The 26,755-nt window shown below is 46.3% G+C and overlaps 1 protein-coding gene across 2 annotated transcripts in view; it reads left to right on the top strand.

Annotated features, from left to right (window-relative positions):
* The window catches only part of ACAD10 (acyl-CoA dehydrogenase family member 10), a 54,549-nt gene extending 29,285 nt beyond the window's left edge, over positions 1-25,264 (top strand). For both annotated transcript variants that reach the window (XM_081283395.1, XM_081283394.1), the window contains exons 9-22: positions 2,498-2,679; positions 4,212-4,362; positions 8,325-8,470; positions 9,550-9,723; positions 14,630-15,030; positions 17,570-17,710; positions 18,098-18,235; positions 18,328-18,418; positions 19,330-19,488; positions 20,173-20,345; positions 22,388-22,531; positions 23,297-23,374; positions 23,910-24,106; positions 24,996-25,264. In XM_081283395.1, the coding sequence (XP_081139521.1) occupies positions 2,498-2,679; positions 4,212-4,362; positions 8,325-8,470; positions 9,550-9,723; positions 14,630-15,030; positions 17,570-17,710; positions 18,098-18,235; positions 18,328-18,418; positions 19,330-19,488; positions 20,173-20,345; positions 22,388-22,531; positions 23,297-23,374; positions 23,910-24,050 (2,119 nt within the window). In that variant the 3' untranslated portion in view covers positions 24,051-24,106; positions 24,996-25,264. The remainder of the gene's footprint in view (positions 1-2,497; positions 2,680-4,211; positions 4,363-8,324; positions 8,471-9,549; positions 9,724-14,629; positions 15,031-17,569; positions 17,711-18,097; positions 18,236-18,327; positions 18,419-19,329; positions 19,489-20,172; positions 20,346-22,387; positions 22,532-23,296; positions 23,375-23,909; positions 24,107-24,995) is intronic.
* Positions 25,265-26,755: the final 1,491 nt, after the last annotated feature.

Below are 26,755 nucleotides of genomic sequence, written 5' to 3'. Positions count from 1 at the left end.
TTGTGTCCGCCGAGAACTAAAAAATAAATATTAAAAATTCTCTCTCTCTCTCTCTCTCTCTCTCTCTCTCTCTCCTCTAAAAAAAAAAAAATTTTTTTTCCACACTTGCTCTCTGCATGTGGAGGTAGACATGTGTATGTGCATGTATATATGTATTTTCTTTATTTGTATGAATGTATGTATGTGTATGTATGTATATGTATGTATATAATATACGTACATACACATATATAAATATAGAATGTTTTTTTGTCTGAACCTTTTGAAGTAAGTTGTAGATAGTCTGCATCTCTTAAGAATAAAGATACTAAGGGGCTGGGGCTGTAGCTCATGATAGAGCACCTACCTTGCACGTGTGAGGCACTGGATCTGATCCTCGACACCATGTAAAAATAAATAAATGAAAAGCCAAGGATATAGCTCAGTTGGTAGAGTGCTTGCCGCACATGCACAAGGCCCTGGGTTCAATCCCCGGCACCACAAAAATAAATAAATAAATAATAAATAAGTGAAGGTATTATGTCCATCTACAACTAAAAAAAAGTTAAATAAAAAAAGAATTGTACAGATGAAGAATTAATTATAAAAAAATAATAAAGATACTTTCTTTTGGGGGCGGGGCGGGGGCTGGGGTTGTGGCTCAGCGGTAGAGTGCTTGTCTTGCACGCGCGAGACCCTGAGTTCAATCCTCAGCACCACATAAAAAAATAAATGAGTGAAATAAAGGTATTGTGTCCAACTACAACTATAAAATAAATATTTTTTTAAATGCTTTTTTTCCAACCATAGCAGTGTTACCAGAGCTAAGAGAGGAATCATCCACAAAAGGCTGGTTCCACGATGCCCTAAAGACCTCAAAATCTGAGGATGCTCAAGTGCTTTGTGTGGAATGGCATGGCATTTGCATATGACCTCTACACATCTCCTTTTTATTTTTATTTTTAACTCATCTTTAGGTTACTTATAGTATGTCATTTTACATAGCACCTAACTATTTACGTTAGCACACTACATCAGGGCTATGGAAACAGTTGTTACACTATATTGTCTAGGGAATAGTGACTAGGAAAAACTCTGTACATACTCAGTATAGATGTATATTTTTCCCCAAAATAATTTTGATCAGTAGTCGGTTAATTCCATTTATGCAAAACCCATAGATCTAGAGAGCTGGCTGTACTTTAATAATATTTAATATCTTTTTAGTCTGGGTTCAAATTTCCTTAGTTATCCCATGGATATATTTTATGACAGTTTTTCAAATCAGAACAAACACTTAAAATGATGAAATTTTCAAAACTACTTTTTAGAGTAGTAAACTGATTTTTAGTAATGATTAACAAATGGCTTAATGAACTATCAGTGGGTTATTTCGATACTGTCAGGCAGGATATGTGCCATTCGGACCAACAAATAATGGTGAAAATAGCATCAATAACAAGAAGGGATACACATTGACCCTTCACTGGACCCAGACACCATACCAGACACTCTGTGTTTTTGTTCCTTTAGTTCTTAGAACTACCTTTGTATGTGTGCGCTACTGGCAGCCCTACATTTTTATTGTTATTTTGAGACAGAGTCTTACTAGGTTGCTCAGGCTGGCTGTGAACTTGCAATCCTCCTGCCTCAGCCTCCTGAGTTGCTGGGATTGCAGGTGTGTGCCACCGTGCCAAGCCTTAAAGTAACCCTTGGAAGTGGATATGTTTTACAGATTAGCAACAACAAAGCTCAGAGAGGTTTAGTAAGATTCTCAGGGTCACACTATTAGTAAAGTACAGAGAGGTAGGATTTAAGTCGGGTTCTTTTTTCTTTTTCTTTTTTAGTTGTATATGGACATGATATCTTTATTTATTTATTTTATGTGGTGCTGAGGATCAAACCCAGTGCCTCACATGTTCTAGGCAAGCGCTCTACCACTGAGCTACAACTCCAGCCCTTAGGCTGGTTCTTTTTTTTTTTTTTTTTTTTTTTTTTGAAAGAGAGGGAGAGAGAGAGAGAATTTTTAATATTTATTTTTAGTTCTCGGCGGACACAACATCTTTGTTGGTATGTGGTGCTGAGGATCGAACCCGGGCCGCACGCATGCCAGGCGAGCGCGCTACCGCTTGAGCCACATCCCCAGCCCCCTTAGGCTGGTTCTTTATGACCCCAACGCCTCCTCTCTCAACCATGCTGCTTTATGTATTATCACATTTAAGCCCATTCCAATGTCTTCTGCAGATGGGCCTAGAAGAACAGGTGTGTGTGCATGTGTGTGCGCATGTGGGTGTGTTTGGGAAGAGTTACTTCTAACACCTGCACTTAGGTTCAAAAGAAAAAGGAAATGTGCAGTATGTAAATATGCATATATCCTTTATGTCCAGTATTTTGGGTCTGAGCTCTTCCCCAGCAATCCACATCCCATCTGTGCACAGAAACTGTAGGAGTAGTGTTGTGGCTGATAGCCCACCACATTATGCATTGGGTCCCTGAAGCTTGTCTCTGTCCATCCCAGTGTCATCGGCACTCCCTTCTATCTGATGGAGTACTGCCCAGGCCTCATCTACAAAGACCCCTCTCTACCAGGCTTGGGGCCCAGCCAGAGGCAAGCCATATACACTGCCATGAACAGAGTCCTGTGCAAAATTCACAGTGTGGACCTCCAGGCTGCAGGCCTTGACGACTACGGGAAGCAAGGTAAGCAGGTGCCACGTGGATCTGAATGGTTTGTTAACAACCAAGTGTTTGCTGAACATAAGAAGGACTTTAAAATTTAGGTTCGTCTTTTTTTTGTTTGTTTGTTTGCAGTGCTGGGGATGGAGCCCAGGCCTTGTGTATGGGAGGCAAGTGCTGTACCACTGAGCCACATCCCCAGGGCCACCACCCCAGCTCCTTTTTTATTTCTTATTTTGAGACAGGTTCTCACTAAGTTGCCCAGGCTGGCCTCTCACTTGTGATCTTCCTGCCTCCTGAGTATCTGGGATTGCAGGTGTGTGCCCCCACATCCAGCATGTTCTCCTTTTCACCCATTTTCTTCATTAATCTTTTTAACAAGGATAGATTTTTTAAATGTCGTTATGCCAAGATATTACATTCGTATATTTTGTTTCTGCTTTTTTAAATTTTTTTTTTTAGTTTTAGGTGGACATACAATATCTGCTTTATTTATTTTTATGTGTTGCTGAGGATTCAACCCAGTGTCTCACATGCATGAGGCAAGCGCTCTACCACTGACATACTGCCCCAGCCCTTGTTTCTGCTTTTTAAAAAATACTTATTTATTTTATTTTAGTTGTAGTTGAAACAATACCTTTATTTATTTCTTTTTATGTGATGCTGAGGATTGAAACTAGGGCCTTGCAGGTGCTAGGCGAGTACTCTACCACTGAGCCATAACCCAGCTCTGCTTTTTTAAAAAAAATTTTTTTTAGTTGTAGATGGACATGATACTTTTATTTTGTTTATTTTTATGTGGTGCCAGAATATGAACCCAGTGCCTCACATGTGCTAGGGAAGTGCTCTACCACTGAGCCGTAACCCCAGCCCATCTACTTTTTTTTTAATGTATGAGAATTCCAGTTTCTTCTCATTCTTGCCAGCATTTGATATTATCAAGTTTTATTTTTTTTTCTCTCTCTATTTTTTTTTTTTTTTGAGATGAGGTCTTACTGTGTTGCCCAGGCTGGCCTTGAACTCATAGGCTGGAGTGATCCTTTTGCCTCAGTATCTGAGATCATGGGCACACGCCACTGTACCCAGAGGACTTATATATTTTATGTTCCCAAAAGCTCTAGGAGAACCATCTCAAGATAAGGAAAGTAAGGTACAGAAAGGTTAAGAACTGTCCTGAGATCACACAGCTTGTAGATGGCAGACCTGAGATTTAGCTCTGGCAGTCTGGCTCTGGAGTTTCTGCTCTTAAGTCACCTACCCACTGTCGTTTAAAGGCTATTAGAAAATGCACAAGATCTCAAAGAGGGCTGGGGATCAGGCTTGGAGGCCATGTGCCAGGGAACAGTGCCCAGACTATCCTGAACCAGCCAGAATGGCTGGTGGTTTCCATGTAGAGCCAGCAGGAGCATCATGTGGCAAATTCTCCAGGCATAGGAAGGTGTTCAGAGACACCACAGCCACAGAGCATTTCCAAGGGATACACTGCATTGGATAATTTTCAAAACCTTTGGTGGTTATTGAAATGGCACACCACATTCTGATCTTCTTTCCCTTAGGGGACTACCTTCCCCGCCAGGTGCAAACCTGGACTAAGCAGTACCGAGCTGCAGAAACCAGCACCCTCCCAGCGATGGAGAGGCTCATCCAATGGCTGCCTGTCCATCTTCCCAGCCAACAGAGGACCACAGTGGTGCATGGGGACTTCAGGTAGACACTGTTGCCAGGGGTGTGAATATTAGATATGAAAAGTGATGGGCAGGGCACTGGAAGGGGGAAATGGAGCAATTGGTCTTAGCCCAGTCCATGGATGATAACTATTCCTGTTACAGAGTTCCTTCCCCTTTAAAAAAATTTTTTTTGTAGTTATAGATGGACAGAATTTTATTTTATTTTATTTTTTAATGTGGTGTTAAGCTACAGCCCCAGTTCCTCCCTTTTAAGGCAGGGTTTCCCAGCCTTACACTGTGACATTTTGGGTTGAACATTCCTTTGCAGGGGTGGGGGCTGCTCTACATTGTAGAATAGCAAGCATCATCTCTGGCTTCTCCTTGCTAGATGCCAGTAGCACTTCCCCACCAAGTTGTAGCCACCAAAAAATGCCTACAGACAAAGTCCCATGAGCCCCAAGTGGGCAGCATCACTTTGGGAGGAGAACCGCTGCTGGAAGGTCAAGCAGGGCAAGGGTGCCTCTTGCCTCCCATGAGGTAGGGATGGACATTCACCTGGGTGTGGAGGGAGAGGAGGAAAGTGAGTGATGTGGTGCCTGGGGGTACATACCACGCCTGTCGTCTGGCTGGCACTGTAAGTCGAGTGTACCTTGCATCTGGATGTGTGTCCAGCTTTGATTACTGTCTCTGCTGCCAACACAGCCCTTGAGGCACTGGGTAGTTTTCTGTTTTCTGTTTCCCAGCAGCACCTGCAAACCTGATTTTGATACACATGTCTTATTTGGGCCCCTGATCCATTTGGTAGTTTTCTTTCCCTTCCTGGGAAGCTGTGCCTCATATTTTACTTATTTATTTTGGGGGGATAAAACTCAGGGAGGGCTTCATTCATACTAAGCATGAACTTTACCCCAAGCCACACCCTAAGCACCTTTGTGCCTGTTTTGAACAAGGCTAGATAGGCTAAATATAAAGACATTACCTCACTTTCCATGTCAGATTGGCCTTTCTTGGCCTGCTGGACCTGTGTCATTTACTTTTGACTCCTTTCTTTAGCCACCCTTGGTGATCCCTTGGATCTGAGTAGAAACTGAGCTTTGTCTACATCACAGGGTCATCCATAGGAATAGGGTCTGTTTGCTCTTGCATGTGTCTCTGAAAGACTGGACCAAATAATGTCCTCATATCGCCTTGAGCTTGAACTGAATTGCTGTTGACCCCCTTTTCTATCTTCTTCTTCCACTTAGGGTGGCAAGTGGCACCTTTCCATATGGCACACTTCTTGTCAATGATGCAACCTATCCCTTTTGGTGGGGAAAAGTGCCACTAGCCCACAACAGCCCCATGGACTTTGCCTTTAAAAGCTCTCTTTGCATTTCAAATGTTCACAAAAGTGATTTGCTTTTTTAAAAACTTTTTTTTTTGTAGTTGTAGATGTACAGAATGCCTTTATTTTTATGTGGTGCTAAGGATCAAACCCAGTGCCTCACACATGCTAGGCAAGTGCTCTGTCACTGAGCTACAGCCCCAGCCCTGATTTACTTATTTTTAAATGGTCCTTTTTTAAAATAAATATTTATTTTTAGTTGCAGTTGGACACAATGCCTTTATTTTTCTAATTTTTTTTTTTAATGTGGTGCTGAGGATAGAACCCAGGGCCTCGCCTGTGCTAGGCAAGTGCTCCACTGCTGAGCCACAACCCCAGCCCCATAATGGTACTTTTTAAAATAACTTTATTTTATTTATTTATTTTTTATGTGGTGCTGAGGATGGAATCCAGTGCCTCACACATGCTAGGCAAGTGCTCTACCACTGGGCTATAGCCCCAGCCCCCATCAATATGATTTAAGTGCAGCAGCAGGCGGGAGACATCCAGTGGTGGTCTGAGAACCACCTTCCTTAGCTGGAGTGAAGTATGATGGTCATTTTTTTAAATAATTTTTTTTAGTTGTTGATAAATATTTATTTATACATGGTGCTGAGAATCGAACCCAGTGCCTCACACATGCGAGGCAAGTGTGCTATCATTGAGCCCTAGCCCCAATCCGATGAGGGTCATTTATGATGACACTTTCCAGAAAGGCATCCTGTTATTTCAGAGAGCATGCTGACACTTACTGATGAACACTTACTCACACATATTTCTATCTGTTGGTAGGTGGAAGATCATTTCTTGTTCGGAACAGGTGCTAGTGAGAGCATAAACTGGTGCAATTACTTTGAAAATAGCCAGTAATGTAGAAGATGGGGACAAGGCCACAAGCTGTAATTCCTCTTCTAGAGGAGTATTTGCACCTGTGTACCAGGAGGCTCAGCAAAAGCATTAAGTTTTGCTCATGCTTGTAATTGTAACACATGATAAACCATGTTTGGTGGTATATTAGAGTTCAGTAAATAAACTAATTTAAGTAATCACACATAAATCATCACAAGTAAATTCAAGAAGATAATGCTGGATAGAAAAAATACTGTGTGATATCACATGCAAATTGAAAGGCTTGAAAGAATACCAGGTATGACTTATAGGTACAGGCATAGATAAGAGAAATATTGAAATATCTCAAATTCATACATACCAACTTCAAGATGACAGTTCTCTTTGAGAATGGTGGGGAGCTAAGGGAGGGAGGCCTGATGTTTCATGTTTTAAAAATTTGAAGGAAATACAACAAAGAAGTAGATATAACATCTATTAACTCTGGAAGATGGGCACATGGATTTTGTTTATCATTCCTTATTTTTCTGCATGTTTGGTAATGACTTTATCTTTTAAATGAAGCATACATTAGGGCTGGGGTTGGGGCTCAGTGGTAGAGCTCTTACCTCACATCAATTCTCAGCACCACATATAAATGATAGATGAATAAAATAAAGGTCCATCAACAACTAAAAATAAATAAAAATAAAAATAAAACATACATTAGATCCCTGGCAGGAAACCAGGTGACTCAGGCCATTTGAAGCATTTAGCACAGGTGCAGCATGGTAGAGGAACCACTAAGCCTGGAACCTGGGATGGCCACTGTGCAGAGTCTGAACCACCTTGGGTCTGCAGGGCCAAAGTGCTCCAGCTGTTACTGTGGCATACACACTGCTGCAAAGCCAAGTGGATGGAATTGGTAACAGGAATTAGTTTGTGCACTCATCTGTGGTCTAGGGACAGGTGACTGGGGTGGCTCTCAGCAGGACCTGGAGTCATCTGCAAGCTGACCTGTGCTTGGCTCCTGAGCTGCTCTCTGTCCCTGTGGTTTCATCCTAGGCTGGTGATTGCTGGCTAGCTGGACTTTGTATATGGCAGTGCAGGGATCCAAAGGTGTGTGTTCCAAGAGTGGGGGATGAGAGGAAGCATATCACTCTTTCTGCCTTGGTCTAGCCCCAGGAGTACTTCAGGTTTACTTCTTCCCACTTTATATTTGTTAAAAGCCAGGTGCTTCAAGGGGTGAAAAATTAGACTACCTTTTGTGGCAGGAATGTCAAAGAATTTGCAGACCTGTTTTAGAATTATCACAGAGAGGATATGATTACCAGAATCCAGAGAGGGTAGCTACGTGGAGAGGGCCACATGGCCTGAGCGCTGGCCCTTAGCCCCTGTTCGACTCTCTGTAGGGATGGACTGGGGAATGAGGTGGCAGGACCACTTCTTCTTCTTCTTCTTTTTTTTTTTTGGTACTGGGTTTTGAAATCAATGGCACTCGACCACTGAGCCACATCCCCAGCCCTATTTTGTATTTTATTTAGAGACAGGGTCTCCCTGAGTTGCTTAGTGCCTTGCCATTGCCGATGCTGGCTTTGAACTCATGATTCTCCTGTCTCAGCCGCCTGAGCCACTGGGCCCACTTCTCATTGGCTGGAAGCCACAGAACCAGGGAGCCCCCCAGAGGGCAGCTCTGGCTCGACACAGAAAGAGCAGGGAAGGTGGGGAACGAGCCTGGACTTTTTCTGGCCTAGAATATACCAGGTCAGGGATCTTCTGACTGTCTGTCCATCCCATCTGTGGCTTTTCAGGCTCGACAACTTGTTGTTTCATCCAGACAAGCCGGAGGTGCTTGCAGTCCTTGACTGGGAGCTTTCTACCTTAGGCGACCCCCTTGCCGACGTGGCCTACAGCTGCCTCGCTCACTACTTGCCACCCAGTTTCCCCATACTGAGAGGTAGGATCTGCTGCTGTGGGCAGATGGGGTGGACCGGCTCCAGCTTTTGGGAGCTTCCTTGGCTGAGGCGAGCCATCGAAGTGTGGACCTGGTGGCTTGCATAGAAAATGCCACTGGAATGCATTCCTATCACATTTGGGGGAGAATGAGTGTAAGATGCGTGTTAAGTGACAGGGACACCCACAGAGCACTGCTTGTGCTTTCATACAGCTGACTTCTATGGAATTTTTGTTTTCAGTACTAGGGATTGAACCCAGGGGTGCCCTACAGCTGAGCTGCATCCCCGGGCCCTTATCTATCTATCTAATCTATCTATTTTTTGAGACAAGGTCTTGCTAAGTTGCTGAAGCTGGTCTCAAATTTGCTATCCCCCTGCCCCAGCCTCCTATTGCTGGGATTATAGGCATGCACTACTGTGTCCAATGGACCTGCTTTTTTACACTTAATTGTATACTTTGGACATGATTGAATACCATTAAGTATTTTTGATAGCTTAATTTTTAGTGACAGCATTGGATTTTATCAATAGAATTAACTTAAAAGACATTTAATTTAATTCCTGTTGGGCTACTTAATGTTTTCAATTTTTTTATATTTTCTCTTCCCAACCCCACTCCCACAAAAAGGCAGGGAACATCTCTGTAGTAACATCTTTGCTTATATGTGTTACACTCCTAGGAGCAAGTCCTAGGAACAGAATATATTGCATACATCTAAATCACCAACATATCACAAATGACATAAATCAGTGAATTTCTTAACTTGTAGTTATCTGTTTCATAGTTGGTGTGATTGCTTTTCAATGCCATTTTTAGTCAAATGACTAGTTGAGAATAATACACGTCCACCATGAACTGTAGTCCCAGTAGAATCAGAGGCCCCATTTCTTCCTTAACTGCTAATTTATTCTGAAACCCATTAGTTCCCTGCATGGATTCCTGGGGGAGGAGGAGCCATTGAAGTCTTGAGCTAGTTGTGGTACTAACTTTGAAGAGACAGTGATTTTCAGGATTAAAGCCTGCCCGACCACAGGGGAGTGAAGGCACTGACCACCCAGGAACGGGGATCTTTCCCCTCAGGTGTCAGTGGCTGTGACTTGACTCAGCTGGGAATCCCCACTGCAGAGGAGTACTTCAGGATGTATTGTCATCACATGGGGACCCCTCCTGTGGACTGCTGGAACTTCTATATGGCCTTCTCCTTCTTCCGCGTGGCAGCAATCCTGCAGGGTGTCTACAAGCGGTCACTCACAGGTAATGGGAGGAGTCTCAGCCAACACAGCTCTTTCTCAACCACAGAGGCTTTGGGGGACAAGTTTGACCAGAATTTCATAAGATTCAGTTAATTCAGTCATTCATAATTAAATATATATATATATATATAAAGTATAATTACATATATTATAATAATATATAATTTAACATATTTTAATTTGGTACTGGGGTTTGAACCCAGGGACACTTAACCACTGAGCCATGTCCCCACTCCTCTTTTTTTTTTTTTTCCAGTTTTGAAACAGGGTCTCACTAAGTTGCTTAGGGCCTTATTAAGTTGCTAAGGCTGGCTTTGAACTTGCAATCCTCTTGCCTCAGCCTGCCAAACTACTGGGATTATAGGTGTGTACCACCATGGCTCGCTAATATTTTCTTTAACCTTGCTTCTAATATAAAGTTATTATAGATTTAAAATTTTCTTACTCTTTCTCATTCTATCTCTCTCTTTTTTCTGTGCTAGTGATAAAACCTTTGGGCATTGTGTATGCTGGGTAAGGCTTCCACCTCTGAGCTATACTCCTTAGATTTTATTTTTTGTTATTATTTAACAAAGGACTGTCTAGGCCTTTTTTTTTTTTTTTTTTTTTTTTTTTTTACTTGAGTCAGCCTCTCATTAAGTTGCTAATGGCCTCACTAAGTTGCTGAGGCTGGCTTGGAATTTGTGATCCTCCTGCCTCAGCCTCTCAAGTCACTAGGATTACAGGAGTATGCCATCGTACCCAGCTTAGATTTTACTTTTTAAGCAATAGGGTCTCGTTATATTGCCTGGTGGCCCCAAACTCTTGGGATTAAGTGTTGCTCCTGCCTCAGCCTCCCAAGTACCTAGGACTAGAGGTACATACCACTGCACCTGGCCTAGTTAGCTATCTTACAAGTATATAATGATATTGTGTTTTTTTTTTAAAGAGAGAGTGAGAGAGTGAGAGAGAGAGAGAGAGAGAGAGAGAGAGAGAGAATTTTTAATATTTATTTTTTAGTTCTCGGCGGACACAACATCTTTGTTGGTATGTGGTGCTGAGGATCAAACCCGGGCCGCACGCATGCCAGGCGAGCGCGCTACTGCTTGAGCCACATCCCCAGCCCTATTGTGTGTTTTTTAAAGTCTTTGTCTTTAGACATAAATGAAATATTTATAGATGAAATAATCCAGTGTTTGGGATTTGCTTGAGAAAAATCCAGGACACTGGGGTTGGAATAGGAGGGAATGAACCAGATTGTCAAGACAGTTGTTGGAGGCAAGTGAGAGACACTTTTAAATTACTTATACTGTTCTGTCTGTTCTTGTGTATCTTTGAAATTTCTCAAAATTAAAAGTCAAAAATAAAAGGCAGGAGTAACAAACAAAAATAATCTATAACAAAAGTAACCTATCGGCAGGGTTGCCAGTAGGAGGACACGTTCTCAACTTCCTGGACAGTGCCAAGCTGCTGGCAGCACACTGCTTTCAGCCAGGCTTGCCAGAGTCTTCTAGAGGGGCAGCTGCAGAAGAGCAAATAGTCATTCATCCATTCACAACTCTGAGCCTCTCTGTGCCAGCACTGTGCCAGGTTGTCCAAAGTCATGAGCAAAACAGTGTGCCAGGAAAGGTAGGCAGGAATCCTTAGAAGTGATACTTTTCTCTCCCTTGGAAATGGTTCTAAGCACCACTCCCCATTTTTATTTTAGTTTTTCAATAAGAGCCAAACCAAAACATTTACTGAAACAGAACTGCTGATTCCTCTGGGGATGAACAGGCCTGACTCCCTATTGACATTTCCTTGCCAGCTACCAGGTTTTCTCTGACTCTATTCCAGGGCCTTGGGAGAACTGCATAGATTTTGCCCACAAAGAATTCCCCATTTTAGCTGGGCATGGTGTGGCAAGCCTGTAATTCCAGCTGCTCAGGAGGATGAAGCAGGATCACAGGTTTGAGAATAGCCTTTAAAAAAAAAAAAGGGCTAGGGGTGTAGCCCCTAGGTAGAACACTTACCTAGCTTGCAAGAAGTCCAGGGTTTGATCCCCAGTATTGAAAAAAAAAATATATATATATATATTTATATATGATCACTGACTTGGCCTCAAGCTGCCACATTTCCAAGATCCTATGAACCATAGTTGTGACTTCAAGCAAACCTGGTTGTCTGCCAGCACACATAGAGGGCTGTTCTAGGCCTGTAATCCTCTGAGCCTAATAGTACTCTACCTCCCCTCCCACTGGGAATCGACCCAGACACACTGAGGAAGTGGCTTAGTTTCCTCACATAAAACTGGCAAAATCCATGTTTTTTGTTTTTGTTTTGTTTTGTACCACGGTTTGAACTCAGGGGCACTCGACCACTGAGCCAGCCCTATTTTTTATATTTTATTTAGAGACATGGTCTCAATGAATTGCTTAGCATCTCACTTTTTGCTGAGGTTGGCTTTGAACTCATGATCCTCCTGCCTCAGCCTCACAAACTGCTGGGATTACCGGCGTGTGTCACCCGGTGAAATCTGTGTTTTGAAAGAATGGATAAAAGTCATTCGGTGGAGTGGGGGATCCCAACTATATGAACACAACTATCATTTCTGTCCATTTGTCTTCTGTAATTGTTAAAGTCATTTTTGTTTGTTTGAACAGTTGTATGTGTTGCTGCCCTGGAAAATTGAAATTTGGGGAGGAATTGTTTGTTTCAAAGGCATATTCTCTCTCTTTCTCTCTCTTCCCGCCTTCATTTCCTGGGGATATCAGATCATCATTAGATTGAAGAGCAGGAGAGTGACCACAAGATTCAGTCCACACAGCCCACTTACATGTCACCTGCTTCCTTAATAAGTGGGTGCAGAAGTTTGAATTTCTTCTAGATGGCTGCTAAAAATCTAGAAAGAAAAAAGTGCTCAAGGCTGCAGCTTAGGTGGATGTTGGTGATGTGGTCTCTTCTGCTGGGATTACATTTGGGAAAATGAACCGGAAGCCCTGGCCTCAGTCACCCCAAGTTCATTTAATGCCTCCCCCAGACAAAGCAGTAGCATCCTGCAGTGAGATCCATATACACAGAAGGAGCCTGGGAGTGCACTTTGTGCTCTAATAGAAAATGAAAGTCACCTGTAACGGTGGACTGAGGGGAGCATCTTTCCCCGTAGTGTGCCGTGTCAAGCTGAGTGGAGAGGAGAGATGCAGCCTCTGACCATGGGTCCTTCCTATGGGCCTGCAGCTCAAGGAAGGGGCTGTTGCTTCTTGACTGATGCCTGGGGCCTAGGTTCATCCCTAGCACCCAGAAGGGCCTCAGTAAGGACCTGTGAGGCCCAGTGGGCCACATGTTCTGCTGCGGAGGAAAGAATGTGGTTCATAACTCAGGGACAGTGAACACCAAACCTATCAGGAAGTGGTTCTTTTGAGAACAACGCTTTGACTCAGAAGCCAAAAGTAAATAGGCCTCTGTTAAGAGCCACTTATTGATACAAAGGGAATGAGGGAAACAGTCTTTTTGGGACATGGAATGCTCATAATAAGATAGGACAGCCAGTTATTGAAACAAAGGAGAAAAAAAAAAAAAGCTCACTGAAGAACAGTGTACACACAATAGCACGGTGGGTCTCCTTGACGGCACTGAGTGGAGGGGCCACGTGTGTCCTCGGGTGATGTCCTGGAAAAGAGACTAGAGGTCCAAGGGCTGGGGAAAGGGTGCAGGGACACTGGGGAAGCTTAGGGGGATGGAAGTTTTCTGTTTCTTGATGGCAGTGGAGGTCACATGGAGGTCACCCCACTGTGAGTTTGTCACAACTCAAGAGTTGTGCACTAAGGAGGTGCATGTGCATTATGCCTTCATTTTTTACGAATGAGGAGAGAAATCATTAAGAAAAGTGTTGATGTGCATATTAAAAAATGAGTGAGCTCTGAGGTTCTGGCACTGATTGTTAACCCAAAGGGCTGGCTGCCTGGAACCAGCCATTCCTGCAGTCAGCTGTGACACTCTGTCAGTCCCCTAGCAGAGGTGCTCAGCAGTAATGCAGGATCTCTTATGGCTCAGTGCTGCAGCAGAAGTGGCTGGGGAGATGTTACTGATTGAATTTAGTTTCTTTAGGAAATGAAGAGGTAAAGAGCAAGGGATGGCAGACCTGAGTTCAACCTAAAGCTTGAGCAAGCCACTGCCTCCTCTAAGACTCAGTGTCCTTGTCCCCAAAGCATGAATTCATGCCTTGGGAATTGGGTGAGCTTAAATTATTACTATTGAAACAACCTCTCCGAAATTAAAAGCTCCTGAATTTCCTCATACTGAGAATGGAAACGAAAAGATTACCCCTGACCTAGGCGGGCACAAGGAAGCTGAAATTGACATGTTCTCCGGCTAGCACAAGCTTGCTAAATCTACATGCTTGCATCTCCTGATTTTTGTTTCTTTAAATTGTAAACACTTCCCAGCCGGTGTGGTGGTGCACACCTATAATCCCAGCAGCTTGGGAGGTTGAGGAAAGAGGATCGCAGGTTTGAAGCCAACCTCAGCAATTTAGCGAGACCTAATGAGACCTCCATCTCAAAATAAAATAAAAAATAAAAAGTTCTGGGGATGTGGCTCAGTGGTTAAACACCCTTAGGGTCAATCACTGGTGTCAAAAAAAAAAAAATGTAAACATTTGTATAAACTAGAGAGAAACAGTTCCACTACTTCTACTCAAGTTTGATCAAACTGCATTCAATTCATTTTCCCTTTTTACGTTGTTTGTTTATCTTTTGTGTGGACAGCCAAATTGGGGATCCAGGGAGGGTCCCTGGCTGGGCTGCCAGTAACATTTGCAATGTCTGGTGTGGAGCAAGCGCTCCGCCAGTGCTGGCTGCTGCTGATAGAATAACCTCAGCGCCATATGTCAACGTTATTGTTGAAGGGCCAGCTGGGAGTAATCATTGCTTTTCTTCCATTCTGCCTAGGTCAAGCAAGCTCAGCAACTGCTGAACAAAGTGGAAAGCTGGCTGAATTTGTAGCTAATCTGGCATGGGATTTTGCAGTCAAAGAAGGGTTCCGGGTTTTCAAAGAGATGCCAGCCTCCAAACCATTAAGAAGGTCCTACCACACATGGGCTGGCTCACAGTCCCTGCTGAGCCCCAAGGGCAGAAGGAGTTACAGCTCTGTTCCAGGAGCTTCCCCAGCTCATGCCTCAAAGACAGCACTGGTCATCTCTCCAGAGGGCCTCTCTCCACCGGTCAGAGAGCTGTATGACCGGTTGCAGAGGTTTATGGAGCAGCGTGTATACCCCGTGGAGCCAGAACTGCAGAGACACCAGGCCTCAGCGGATAGATGGAGCCCTTCCCCGCTGATAGAAGACCTCAAGGTGAGGCAGCCTGTGGAATGAGAATTGCCTAGGCCTTGTTCACGTGGCAGACCCTCATCTGTGCCCTTCCCGGGTGGGGAAGAGACAGGGGGGCTGAGTTGAATTACCTTGGCTCTCCATCATCATCAGAAAGAGCCAGCTCTAGATTATTCACTTTTGGTCCCATGCTCCTGCTGGGTGACCCCTTCACAAGCTGAGACCTTAGGTGTGAAAGAATAATCCTGGCTGCAGCTTAGAAAGCCAGGCCAGATGGGCTTCTGTTATGCAGGTTTGAATCAAGCAGATCTGAAACAATGAGCACAGTAGTTTGGGAGGCTGAGGCAGCAGGATTGCAAATTCAAGGCTAGCCTGGGCAACCCTGTCTCAAGGTAGAGCACCCCGGGGATCAATCTCCAGTACCAAAAAAAAAAAAAAAAGTGATAAAGTTTCTCTGGAAGACCCATAATGTCAAAGTCACCAGGCCAGTCAATCAATTATAAGCTGTGTTTCGTGTTGTCCTGCATGAAGGTGAGGCCACTTTAGCTGACAAACAGAAATATTGGCTGTTCTTTGTCAAGGCTGACCCTGGATGGTGTTGGCTTTGAAGTTGTTTGAGATCTTCAGAAACACAATGCAAAAATTTTCTAAAAAGATAGCATTGTACTGTGAGTTTTTTTGTAGTTACAAACCTATTGCAAAATTAAAGAAAGTTCTAAGATGACAAAAGCACATAACATAAAAAGTAAAGAGTTCTTTAAAATTCTCTGCCCTCTGAGATAATTACTATCAGTGTCTTGGTGTACTGTGCTTCCAGCTTTTTCTATTATATACTGATCCATGATTATTCCTATGTTGTAATAAAATCGTTTTATTCATTCCAGTCTTTTCCCATTTACTCACATGGAAACACATGGAGATCAACCTCCAAGGGCTCTGTAGTGTGGGTACACCATACTTTGTCTGACCCGTCCCTGGTTAAGGTCCCAGGACGAGTTACTCAGAGTGCATTTGAGTGTTAGCCACCAAGGCCAACCCTGGGCTCCGAAACAGCAGAGGACGTTGGGTAGGCAGCTGACAAAATGGCCAGGAACATGGAGGAGCAGCCAAGGGAAGGCAGGCCTGGCGGCACAGGAGGCTGCCTGCCTCTTCTCAAGAACTTCGCTTCCCACTTCTCCCTGCCTGCCCCTCTTCTTTCCTTGTTCTAGTTCACCTGCCCTTTTTATCTTGGGTCATTACACTCTGAGCTAATTAACTCATGCGCATAGTGAGAAAAGCACATGGGGTGTTCCTGGTGGCCTGGAGAGTGGGGCCCAGGGGCCTCCCTGTGGGAACAAGCAGTGCGAATGGTCTACAACCTCCAGTGTTCACGGCCCCCTGCCAGCTTCTCTGTCAGCCCCTTAGAGTCTGTGTTGCCAGGGAGGTGGTGTTGGCTGGGTGTGGCTGCCTGATCCTGTCCCATCTTCTATTGATATCAGCACCCAGTTTTACCTAGGGGCAATCCTCCTCCCTATTGGAGATAGTCTGGCAGAGCTGTCAGTCAAGATACCAGCCCAGCTCCCTGACAAGGAGTGGGCACATGAGCCAGGCCAAGCCAGCCAGGCTCCCTCCTGAAATTTCCAGCGGGAGCAGGGTTTTCAAGATGGAAAACAGTTGGTACTTACTCATTCCACAGGAGTGGAGTCCCAGCAGGGCTGCCAAGTATCCCATCCTCGTGCGATCCTATAGGTGGCCCAGTTCTTGCCCATTTATGAGCCTCATTCTCTCACCTTCCTGTCTAGTTTGAGAGCCTGGGAGAACCTTCCCACATGATTCCTTTTTTCCTTTAGTTGGTCTCTGTCCATTGCTGGGGATGCAGCTTAGTAGTCCTAACTGGAGTGGGGGTAGTCACATGGCCATTTTATGCCAGGACCCAGAGATCAAGTCTCTTGCCCAGTCTACCAGCTAGTCATGCTGGGGTTGGGGCTGGGGCTGGGGCTGGGGCTGGGGCTGAGCCAGGGCTGACTGAAGGCTCAAACTCCTAACCCCCATCATAGAATTCCTGGCTTCCCAGCCCAGAGCCATATTTAAGAATCCAAGTTCCTTGTCTCAAGAACAAATGTTGCAGCCGGACACGGTGGCACACACCTATAATCCCAGAGGCTCAGGAGGCTAAGGTTAGAGCACCATGAGTTCAAAGCCAGCCTTCGCTAAAAGCAAGGTGCTAAGCAGCTCATTGAGACCCTGCCTCTAAATAAAACACAAAATAGGACTGGGGATGTGTCTCAGTGATCAAGTACCCTTGAGTTCAGTCCCCCATACCCCCCCCCCAAAAAAAAAAAGCATTGCCCTGTCCTTGTTTTCACTTGGGCATCCCCTTGGGTACCTTCCTGTGCATGCACTACCCATACATCTGCAGGCTTACCCATAGCCAATAGCACTGACAAGTGTCATTGTTTTGGGTTTATAACTGAGTCTTTGACCACCACCTTCTTCCCTCCCCAATCCCTTTCATTGTGTTCCATGAGTCAAAATTGAATACAGTCATTCTCTGTGGTTCCTTGACTCAGTTTTCTCATGATAGGAGAAAGCCAAGGCTGAAGGACTTTGGAACCTTTTCCTACCCTTGGAGACTGATCCTGAGAAAAAATATGGAGCAGGACTGACCAACATGGAGTATGCACATCTGTGTGAAGTCATGGGCATGTCTCTCTATGCTCCAGAGGTACCTTCTCTAAAGTCTCCTTGGAGTGCAGGAGATGTTCCCCTGTGCCTCTGGGATGTCTGGTTGAGGGGCATCAATCCAAATGTAAACCCTTTTGGGGGAGGGGGACGACTGCAAGCAGCTGGCTGGAGCCTGAGTAAGAAGATGACTGGGGGAAAGTCGTCCAGGGATAATGGGAGCCATGAGAATTTTCAGGCCCTGGCCTTGAACAAGGAAAAGGTCCCTGGCTAGGCTCCAGGGGGTCTGAGATTCTCTTTCAAAATGTTACACATTTGGGCATTTCTGCATCAGAGGGTCTAGTGAAGGGGTCCCACTCCACCACCGGTGGGGAACTTGAAGTTTTAGACAAGAACACGGGAGTCACTGATGTGCTCTTTGTCCTTTCAGATATTTAACTGCTCTGCTCCTGACACGGGGAATATGGAGCTCTTGGTGCGCTATGGCACCGAGGAGCAGAAGGCCCGCTGGCTGATTCCTCTGCTGGAGGGCAAGGCGCGCTCCTGCTTCGCCATGACGGAGCCCCAGGTACCCTGCTGGGCCATCCCCACTTGCTGGGCCCCATGTGGCCTCTGCCCACAGGGAATACAGGCAGCTCTAATCAGAATGTTCCCACACAGGTTGCCTCATCAGATGCCACCAACATCGAGGCTTCCATCAGAGAGGAGGATGGTTTCTATATCCTCAATGGTCACAAGTGGTGGATCTCAGGTATCGGGCCTGCAGCTTGCTTTCCAAGTGCCTGGCAGCCAGTCCACGTCCACATGCCGTCTCGGGGTGCCTGGTCTGGGCCAGCTGCTTTCTCAGTTGACACAAAGGAGGCTCTATCTCTGTGCTCCCGGAAGAGGCACAAAGCCCCCAAACAGGAGGGAGCTGCTCAGTGTGCTGTCTCCAGTGCTGTTCATGGGGGACACAGCTTCATAAGGTGACCACACGTGAGGCCGTCTCCCCCACACATGCAAACGTGGCTCTGGGAATCTCTTCACTCTGCCCACTGCCTGTCTGCCCCGAGCAGCTGACCTTGGAGGGCTGGAGGCTACTTCCTGGTGGCTTCCCCCGAGCCCTGGGTCAGTTGTGTCATATCCCAGGGGCCCTTTCTGGAGCAGTGCATCTACCCAGCACTATGGGGGCCTCGCCTCACTGGGTGCTGGCACTTCCCAGAAGGCAGGGTCATTGTCTCCATTCCACAAGGAGGGACTTGGGACTCAGGGTGTGGCCAAAGCCACTGCCTAAAGTTCTACCCCCAAGCTGGCAAGTAGGAAATCCTCACTTCAAGATTTGTTGACCCCGAGGCCTGTGCCCAGAGCGTTATCCTATCCATGGAGTCAGAGCAAAGCAGGCAGGTGGGAGGAAGTGGCAGATTTCAGCATCATATGTCTGTATTTTCAGTTGTAACATGATGCTTTTCAACATTTGCTTTTACGATGCAGGATTTATGCCTCACTGGGACAAAACCCAGCTTGCTCTTCTTTCTGCTCCAGAGCCTGTAGATGCTCCTCTGATGACATGAAGTGCTTGCTGCATCCTGGCCTTGCCTTTCCTGGGCCATGACTGCTTGGGGACAGAGACTTGATGGCCCTGGCATCAGCTGAGGGGGCTTGTTCTCTTTCTATTCCTGGCAGGCATCCTGGATCCTCGCTGCCAACTCTGTGTGTTTATGGGAAAAACAGACCCGCAAGCCCCGAGCCACCAGCAGCAGTCTGTGCTCTTGGTTCCCATGGACACCCCAGGGATCAAAGTCATCCGGCCTCTGACAGTGTACGGGCTGGAGGATGCTCCAGGTTAGACAGCCTTGGTGGGCCACCCTTGACTCTGGCTCAGGTCCTTGGGGAACGACATTGGGTGGCCCTTGCTCAAGTTCAGGACTTGCCACATGTAAGGGTCTACTGACATTTGGGCTGCCACGTGGTCCTGCGTTTCATTTCCATAATGAATATCAGCCAGGTAGCAGATTGAAGATGGGCATGTAAGCAATTTTGTTCCTCTTCAAGGCTTAGAAGTTGAGCAGGAATCTGTGAGACAGGGAAGGTACTCGGGCAGGGCGGAGATAGGAAGTGTTCTCTGGACCTTCTTTTCTAGGTCCCAGTGTGTACAGCAAGGATCCAGCCGTAGCCCCAGTGAGGTCCTTTCGTGGGTGGAGCAGAGTTCTCTCCTAACAATGTTCCCCTCTGACATTTTGGGGGTTACTACATTATTACTCATATGCTAAGGAAGTTTCAGCTTAAGTTTACATCCTTATATTTGTCAAAAAGAAATAGCAAAATATTAATTTGCCATCACAAATCAGTGATACTTTCTCCATCTTTCCATCCTGTTCTCCCTCCCCATTTAGCTATGACCTGGTTAGAAGACTCAATATGATGCAGGATGTTGCCAGGAGATAACCCAAACTAAGGCAGGGAATAAACACATTCAAGGAAAACCCAAATGATAATTGTTCAAGGTGGTGCATCTGTGTCTTTTAGGTGGCCATGGTGAAGTACGATTTGAGCATGTGCGTGTGCCCAGAGAGAACATAGTTCTGGGCCCTGGCCGAGGCTTTGAGATTGCCCAGGGCAGGCTGGGGCCTGGCCGGATCCACCACTGCATGAGACTGATTGGGTTCTCAGAGAGGGCCCTGGCGCTCATGAAGGCCCGCGTGAGTGCCCCCCGAGTGCCCCCTCTCTCCCCAACACTGACTCAGAACCACCTTCTGCTGTTCTGGTAGCTTCAAATCCTGTTTTCTGAGAGCAGACCTAGCAGGTGAAGCATGATGATGCTCTTACCAAGAAGCCTCACCCTGTCTTTGCTTTGCCTCTACTACTTTGCTTCAGCTTGACATTCAGAGCAGAATGGGCCCTATTCTGCCCAGGTGACCAAAAGTGAAAGGTCAGGCTCTGTGGCAGCTGAGGGCAGAGTTCCCTCATGTTCTGCTGAGACACATTAGTTCCCAGCACGTGGTTAAAATTAGGTGCCAGGGAGAACCCAGGTTGCCGCATCAGGCCTGACCACCCTCCTCCCCAGCAGGTCCAGAAAATAATGTGACTCCTCAAAGGTTGGAAGCCTATGTAAAAGAGAATTACTGCCAGGGATGAGAATTCACATCAGTGGTAATGATCTCACAAAGATAAGGCAAAACTTTGATACAAAACAAATTCCTCACACAAAATACTACACAAAGAACAGAAGGCATCTTTTATTTTTTTTTTGAGGGGTGTGGTACTGGAGATTGATCCCAGGGGGGCCTTACCACTGAGCACATCATCAGTGCCCCTTAAATTTTTTTTCTTTGTTTTAAGAGAGCCTAAGTTGCCTAGGCTGGATTTGCACTTTAGTCAGCATAACTGACTAAAATGTATTTTGATTACTGTGCAAACTTTCTGTGATTTACAACTTTTTTTTTTAATGGAGACAGCTCAGTTCTTTTTTTCTTTGAAAATAAAATATTTGAGGCTGAGGTTGTGGCTCAGCAGTAGAGTGCTGGCCTCACGTGTGTGAGACCCTGGGTTTGATCCTCAGCCCCACATAAAAATAAATAAGTGAAATAAAGGCATTATGTCCAATTACAACTAAAAAATAAATATTTTTTTTGAAATAAATAAAATACTCCTTCTTGCAGGCTCAGGAATAATACTTCAGCCCCAAAATGACATTAAAACTCAGACCAGCCTTCCAGCGGAGCAATTTGGCTCTACATGTCAGAAGTCTTCAGAGTGCACAGCATTTACATGGCAACTCGATTTGAGACCAGGTGCAAGAGAGTAATGAGGAATCTACAAAATATTTGCTACTAGAAGTTTCACCGCAGTACTGATTGTAATGGCAGAATGTTGGGAACACCCTGTAAGGCTAACTTTGGATGACTGGTCACATAAACCATGTGCAGACATGCAACAAAATCCCCAAAGACGCTGTGGAAACCTGCTTCTCAACATAGGAGATATTTACTGTATACTCTTAAATTTTAAAAGCAGGCTACAATGCACTATAGAGCATGAAATGTTTTATAAGAAATGTGTGGGTGCATACAAAAAGTCTAGAAAGTCATGCAACAGATATTAACTATAAGTCACTAGATAGTGAGATACTAGGTATTTTTATTTTCTTCTTTTGTCTGAAAATGGATAATTTTTCTGCCATGAGATATATTATTTGTGTAAAAATTACTTCTAGTAAAGATAAACAAGCTAATCAAATGAGAAAAATAAAGAGTATAACTTTTCCTGATGCCTTGTAGCCTTCAGATAATCCTTTAGATAAATGCCCCTTGAGGTATGGAGGCCCCCAGGCGCTGCTCTCAGTGGAGTGGTGAGGCGATGCCGGCCATGGCCAGCAGGGGGCGCCATGCCCTGCATGATGTCAGGCTCCACAGTGGCACTTGGCCTCCCATGAGCAGCAGTGAGCCAGCTTCTGGTGCAGATCTGAAAGAACTCCTGCCTGCCCAGAGATAAAGGGTTCTTGGGAGTCAGTTGTCCAGCCATGAGGACCTTGGCACGCTGTGGTGCCTGGGACGTTGTGGCATCTAGATCTCCCTGAAAATGCCTGTGGCTGGAGAGCTGGCAACCTTCCTGACCTGCTTTTGCCCTCCTTGTCTGCCTGCTCCTGTGTGTGCTCCCACCAGCTCTGCAAGCCCCCAGCCTGAGCCTCCCAAGAGTATCCTCAGCCCAGCATGTCTTCAGCCTGCGTCTCCTGTGTCTGCAGGTGAAGTCCCGTGTGGCCTTCGGGAAGCCCCTGGTGGAGCAGGGCACAGTCCTGGCAGACATTGCCCAGTCACGTGTGGAGATCGAGCAGGCCCGGCTGCTGGTGCTGAAAGCTGCCCACCTCATGGATGTGGCAGGAAATAAGGTAGCAGCCAAAGGCTATGGGGGTGGCCCTCACAGAAGACAGGCCCTGAGGCCATGGGGCAGAATCTCATCCAGCTGGCCGAGGAGAAAGAGCTCAGCCTTTTGACATCAATAACTTTACTTCAGCTCTCCTTGGAACTCTTCGGGCAGCTATTCATAAGCAGAAAAGTCTCAGTGAAAAAGAACTAAATTTTTTGGGCTCCCAGGCCATATTGTAGGAGTGGGGCAAAGGAAGAGAGAGCCAGGGAGAGGGGACTCGCTGGCCCTAAACCAAATATAGAATTAGTCAACTGAGAGGCTTATTTCCAAGGGTGACACTATCCATTAGTTAAGGCTTTTGCCCATGGTATCCAGGAAGGAAGCTCACTTGTCCAGATTTCTGTTGGGGGCTTCACCCCTAGTCAAGTGCCTTAGTAATGGAGGGCCGAACAGGCTCATGGTTCTTGGTTCTTTGACACTGTAGTGCTGGTTAGGCTGGAACCTCCCAGGAACCTCCCTCAAATGCCTGACTCAGGGCAGATCCTTGCAGCTTGGTTCCCTGGACCTCTATCTGGCCTTGGTCCACTGTTGCTTAGATGGAGCTGGCTGTGGTGTGGAACAAGGCACGTTGGCTTTGCTCCCCCTCAACTGAGTCACTGCACATGCTGACAATCCAGCACAGCCCAGGACCTCTGTTTTGAGTCCTTGTATTTTTGTGAAACAGGTTATTCTTCCCAGCAGTCAGTCCTCGCTTCTTTACAACCTTGTCTCCCCTTCCGCCCGGTAGGCTGCAGCTTTAGATATTGCCATGATTAAGATGGTTGCCCCGTCCATGGCCTACCGAGTGATCGATCGCGCTATTCAGGTGAGCACAGCTGGTGGGTTTGAACTGCTGGCAGCAGATGCAAACCTTCCTCACCTCTGGCTGACCTGGGTATACCCAGCAGCTTCCCTGAGCTGCCCACTCGCTGTTATGGGGTGTTCCTCTTCCTCTTCAAAGCAACCCTGAGAGGAGGGGGCTCCTTCCTGCCCCCATTTTCAATAAGAGCAAACAGTAGCCCAGGAAAGTGAAGTGACTTCTCAGCTCACTCAGCTGGTGGCCACTGGCCTCAAGTTGCCACCAGCATGGGTGTTCACAGTGCCAGAGCCCAGCTGCTTCTGCATGTGTGGTCGCCTCCTCTCACCCTACTGCCTCAATCCGATGGGGTGTCCCTAGTAGTAGAAGCCACCTTACAGCGTAGTGTGGTGAATCAGGCATCCAGGGGTTGGCAGTGAGGCCTACCTGAAGTCTTCTGGAACGTTAGTTTTATCCTATATCATAGGGGATAGTCCTGGAAGGTGGCTGTCAGGCCTAGGCCCTCAGAAACCAGCGCTCACCCCAGGCTTCCTCTTCTTCCCAGGCCTTTGGAGCAGCAGGCCTGAGCAGCGACTATCCCCTGGCTCAGTTCTTTGCTTGGGCTCGAGCACTGCGCCTTGCTGACGGCCCTGACGAGGTGCACCGGGCAACAGTGGCCAAGATGGAGCTGAAACAGCGCACTTAGGCTGCAGGACGCGGGAACCCGTTGTGTCCTGCTGGCATCTGACTTTCTTCCCTGGGGTGAACACAGACACTCACTAAAATGTTATTTTGGGGCTGGGGTTGTGGCTCAGTGGCAGAGCGCTTGCCTAACACATGTGAGACACTGGGTTCAATCCTCAGCATCACATATAAATAAAGAAAATAAAAGGTATTATGTTCACCTACAACTAAAAAAAAATATTTTAAAAGAATGTTATTTTGGAAAGGGGCTTTGAGACACAAAAGAATGAGAAGAGATTTCTCAGAGACTTTGTGAACTTTGTATGTCATGGGAACGGGATTGAGAATCAAGTTGCCCCCCTCAGACTCTGTGCCTCAGTACATCAGCTGCTTCCATCACACCCTGCCCTGTGCCCTGGATCATGCATGTGGCTTGCTGACTGTCACCCCATAAGTCCCCAGTTGCTGCTGCCTCAGATCACTGCTCACTTCCACACTCTGTGCTCATATGAACTGCACCACAGGAACTGTAGCACTCCAGTGTGTGAGGCCCCTGCAACTCCCTTTCCTCCAGCTGTGCTAGTTCCACAGAGCATCTGGGGAAGGGGAGGTGGCAGGGATTGTGCTGTTGCAATTTGGAGAGCCGGATTTCCTCCCTGAGGAGGTGCAAACACATATCTGACGCTTCTGAGAAGTAGGTGCCCTGAGAGCCAGGTGGCGGTAAGCTATCGACTTTGAGGTCCTGCTCTGCTGATCTCAGGGGCTTGTGCTGTGGGCAAAGCCCCTCCAAGGACAGACACGGCGGGCAGGGTCATCCCTTCCATTGTGCATTACAGACCTGACCTTGGGTGCTGCTTTCCCCAAAGTGCCTGTAAACAGGGCCCACTTTGTGCTTTGAACATAATGGGTTATTTTAACACTGACATTTTTTTTCCTTTCTCTTCTCTCTCTCTCCCTCCCTCCTTAGCCTTGGGAGCAGCAAGATTACCCTTCTTATCATCCACAGGAATGAAGTAATTTTGACTTCAGGGATGGTGCCAGAAGACCTAAGAAATGGCTGTCTTTCAAGGCTACAAATGAATTATAACATCTGACAGGGCATGCCTAGAATGTAGCCTTTGAATCACCTCTTTAAAAGCCCTCTGTTCCCCCCAGTGGGAATCTCAGCCTCTGAGACAGGAGTCTCCTGAGTTTCTCTGTTGCCAGCAAAGCAATAAAACTTTATTTTCCTTTTTCTCAAAACTTTGTCCTCATTATTGGATTGACATGGGGAACAAGGATTGAGCTCTCAGTAACATGCCCATTAGCTCACCTAGGACCTTGCATCCAAGGAGCAGAGCCATGGGGGCTCGAGAACAGGCTCCCCAACAACGCTGGGCAGGCAGGTCCTTCTCCACCATATATGAGAAGCTGTGTGTTGCTGAAGGAAGGCAAAGTGGAGTTCCAGGCCTGCCTAAGTCCCCCTCAACACCAGCCACCCGCAAAGCATCTTTTGCAAACCCACAGGATACCTGAGTTCTGCCTTGGGCCTCAGGAGGGAGGAGAGCTTTTTTTTTTTTTTTTTTTTTTTTAAAAAAAAAGGAAATGGTCATGGCCTGGCATATCATGTTCCTCTGAGGGTAACCTTGCTTGTTTCGCAGAGCTGATGCAGGGACAAAAACAGCAGCCTGCCAGAGTGACCCCATGTCTTCCCCAGATGCTTTGCTACAAGTGAGAAGGCAGCCGGGCAGCACTAAGAATGAATGCTTTCTGCAAAACAGCGAGTCCCGGGTATAAGGCCTCCAGCAGCCTCTCGGGCAGGTGTCCAATTCTGTTACATGATTCCACTGAGTGAGCCTTGACTCTGGGCCAGGTTCTGGTTTAGGCCGTGGGAAATGAACAGCTGAACAAAATAGGTAAAACTGCTGCCCTTGTAGACTTCTCAAGTGGGGATGGCAGTAAGTGCCCCAGGACTGGTGGGTGATGTGGCAGATATTGCTGAGGGGCCTGGGGACTCAGGAGTGGACCCTTTCTGGAAGAAGCATTGGAATCAAGTGCTGACAAGAAGAAAGAGCAAGAATGCTTCCAGAGGCAGGAGCTCTGAATGCAAAGGCCCTAAGGTCAGCCCACTGTTTGGAGCGAGGGAGCAGGAGACAGGGTAGGAGGTGCCATTGGGAAGGTTGGGCAGGCTCCTGGCCACGTGGGGCCTGTGTGGTGGTGACTCTCAGTGTAACAAAGCCGTGAGTATGGGTAGTAATGAAACATGACCCTATTTGGGTTTTTAAAAGATCTTTCCACTCTACAAAGTTCATGAGGATTAAGAGGGAATAAAGGCAATTAGAATGAGTTTGGAGTTCTCTAACACAGCAGAGGGCTCCAAAGCAATCTCCTGCAAAATAACAAAGATAACTGGGTGTGATGACACACACCTATAATCCCAGCAGCTTGGGAGGTTGAGGCAGGAGGATCACAAATTTTGAGGCCAGCCTCAGCAACCCAGGGAGGTCCTATCTTCAAAACAAAAAAATAAAAAGAGGGCTGGGGATATAGTCAGCTGGTAGAGTGCTTCCTTCACATGAACAAGGCCCTGGGTTCATTCCCAGCACCACAAAAAAATAAAAGAGCTGGGGGTGTAGCTCCCAGAGTTCAATCCCTAGTACCCAAAATAAATAAATAACAAAGATAAAATGAAAAGGGAACCCTAGCCTGGTCCTGATCTTGTTCTCCCCACCTTCACCAATAGCTAGC

Source organism: Spermophilus citellus (assembly GCF_964194105.1).
Source record: "Spermophilus citellus genome assembly, chromosome: 3".
NCBI classification, from domain to species: Eukaryota; Metazoa; Chordata; class Mammalia; order Rodentia; family Sciuridae; genus Spermophilus; species Spermophilus citellus.
This window is presented reverse-complemented; position numbering and strand designations above follow the sequence as displayed.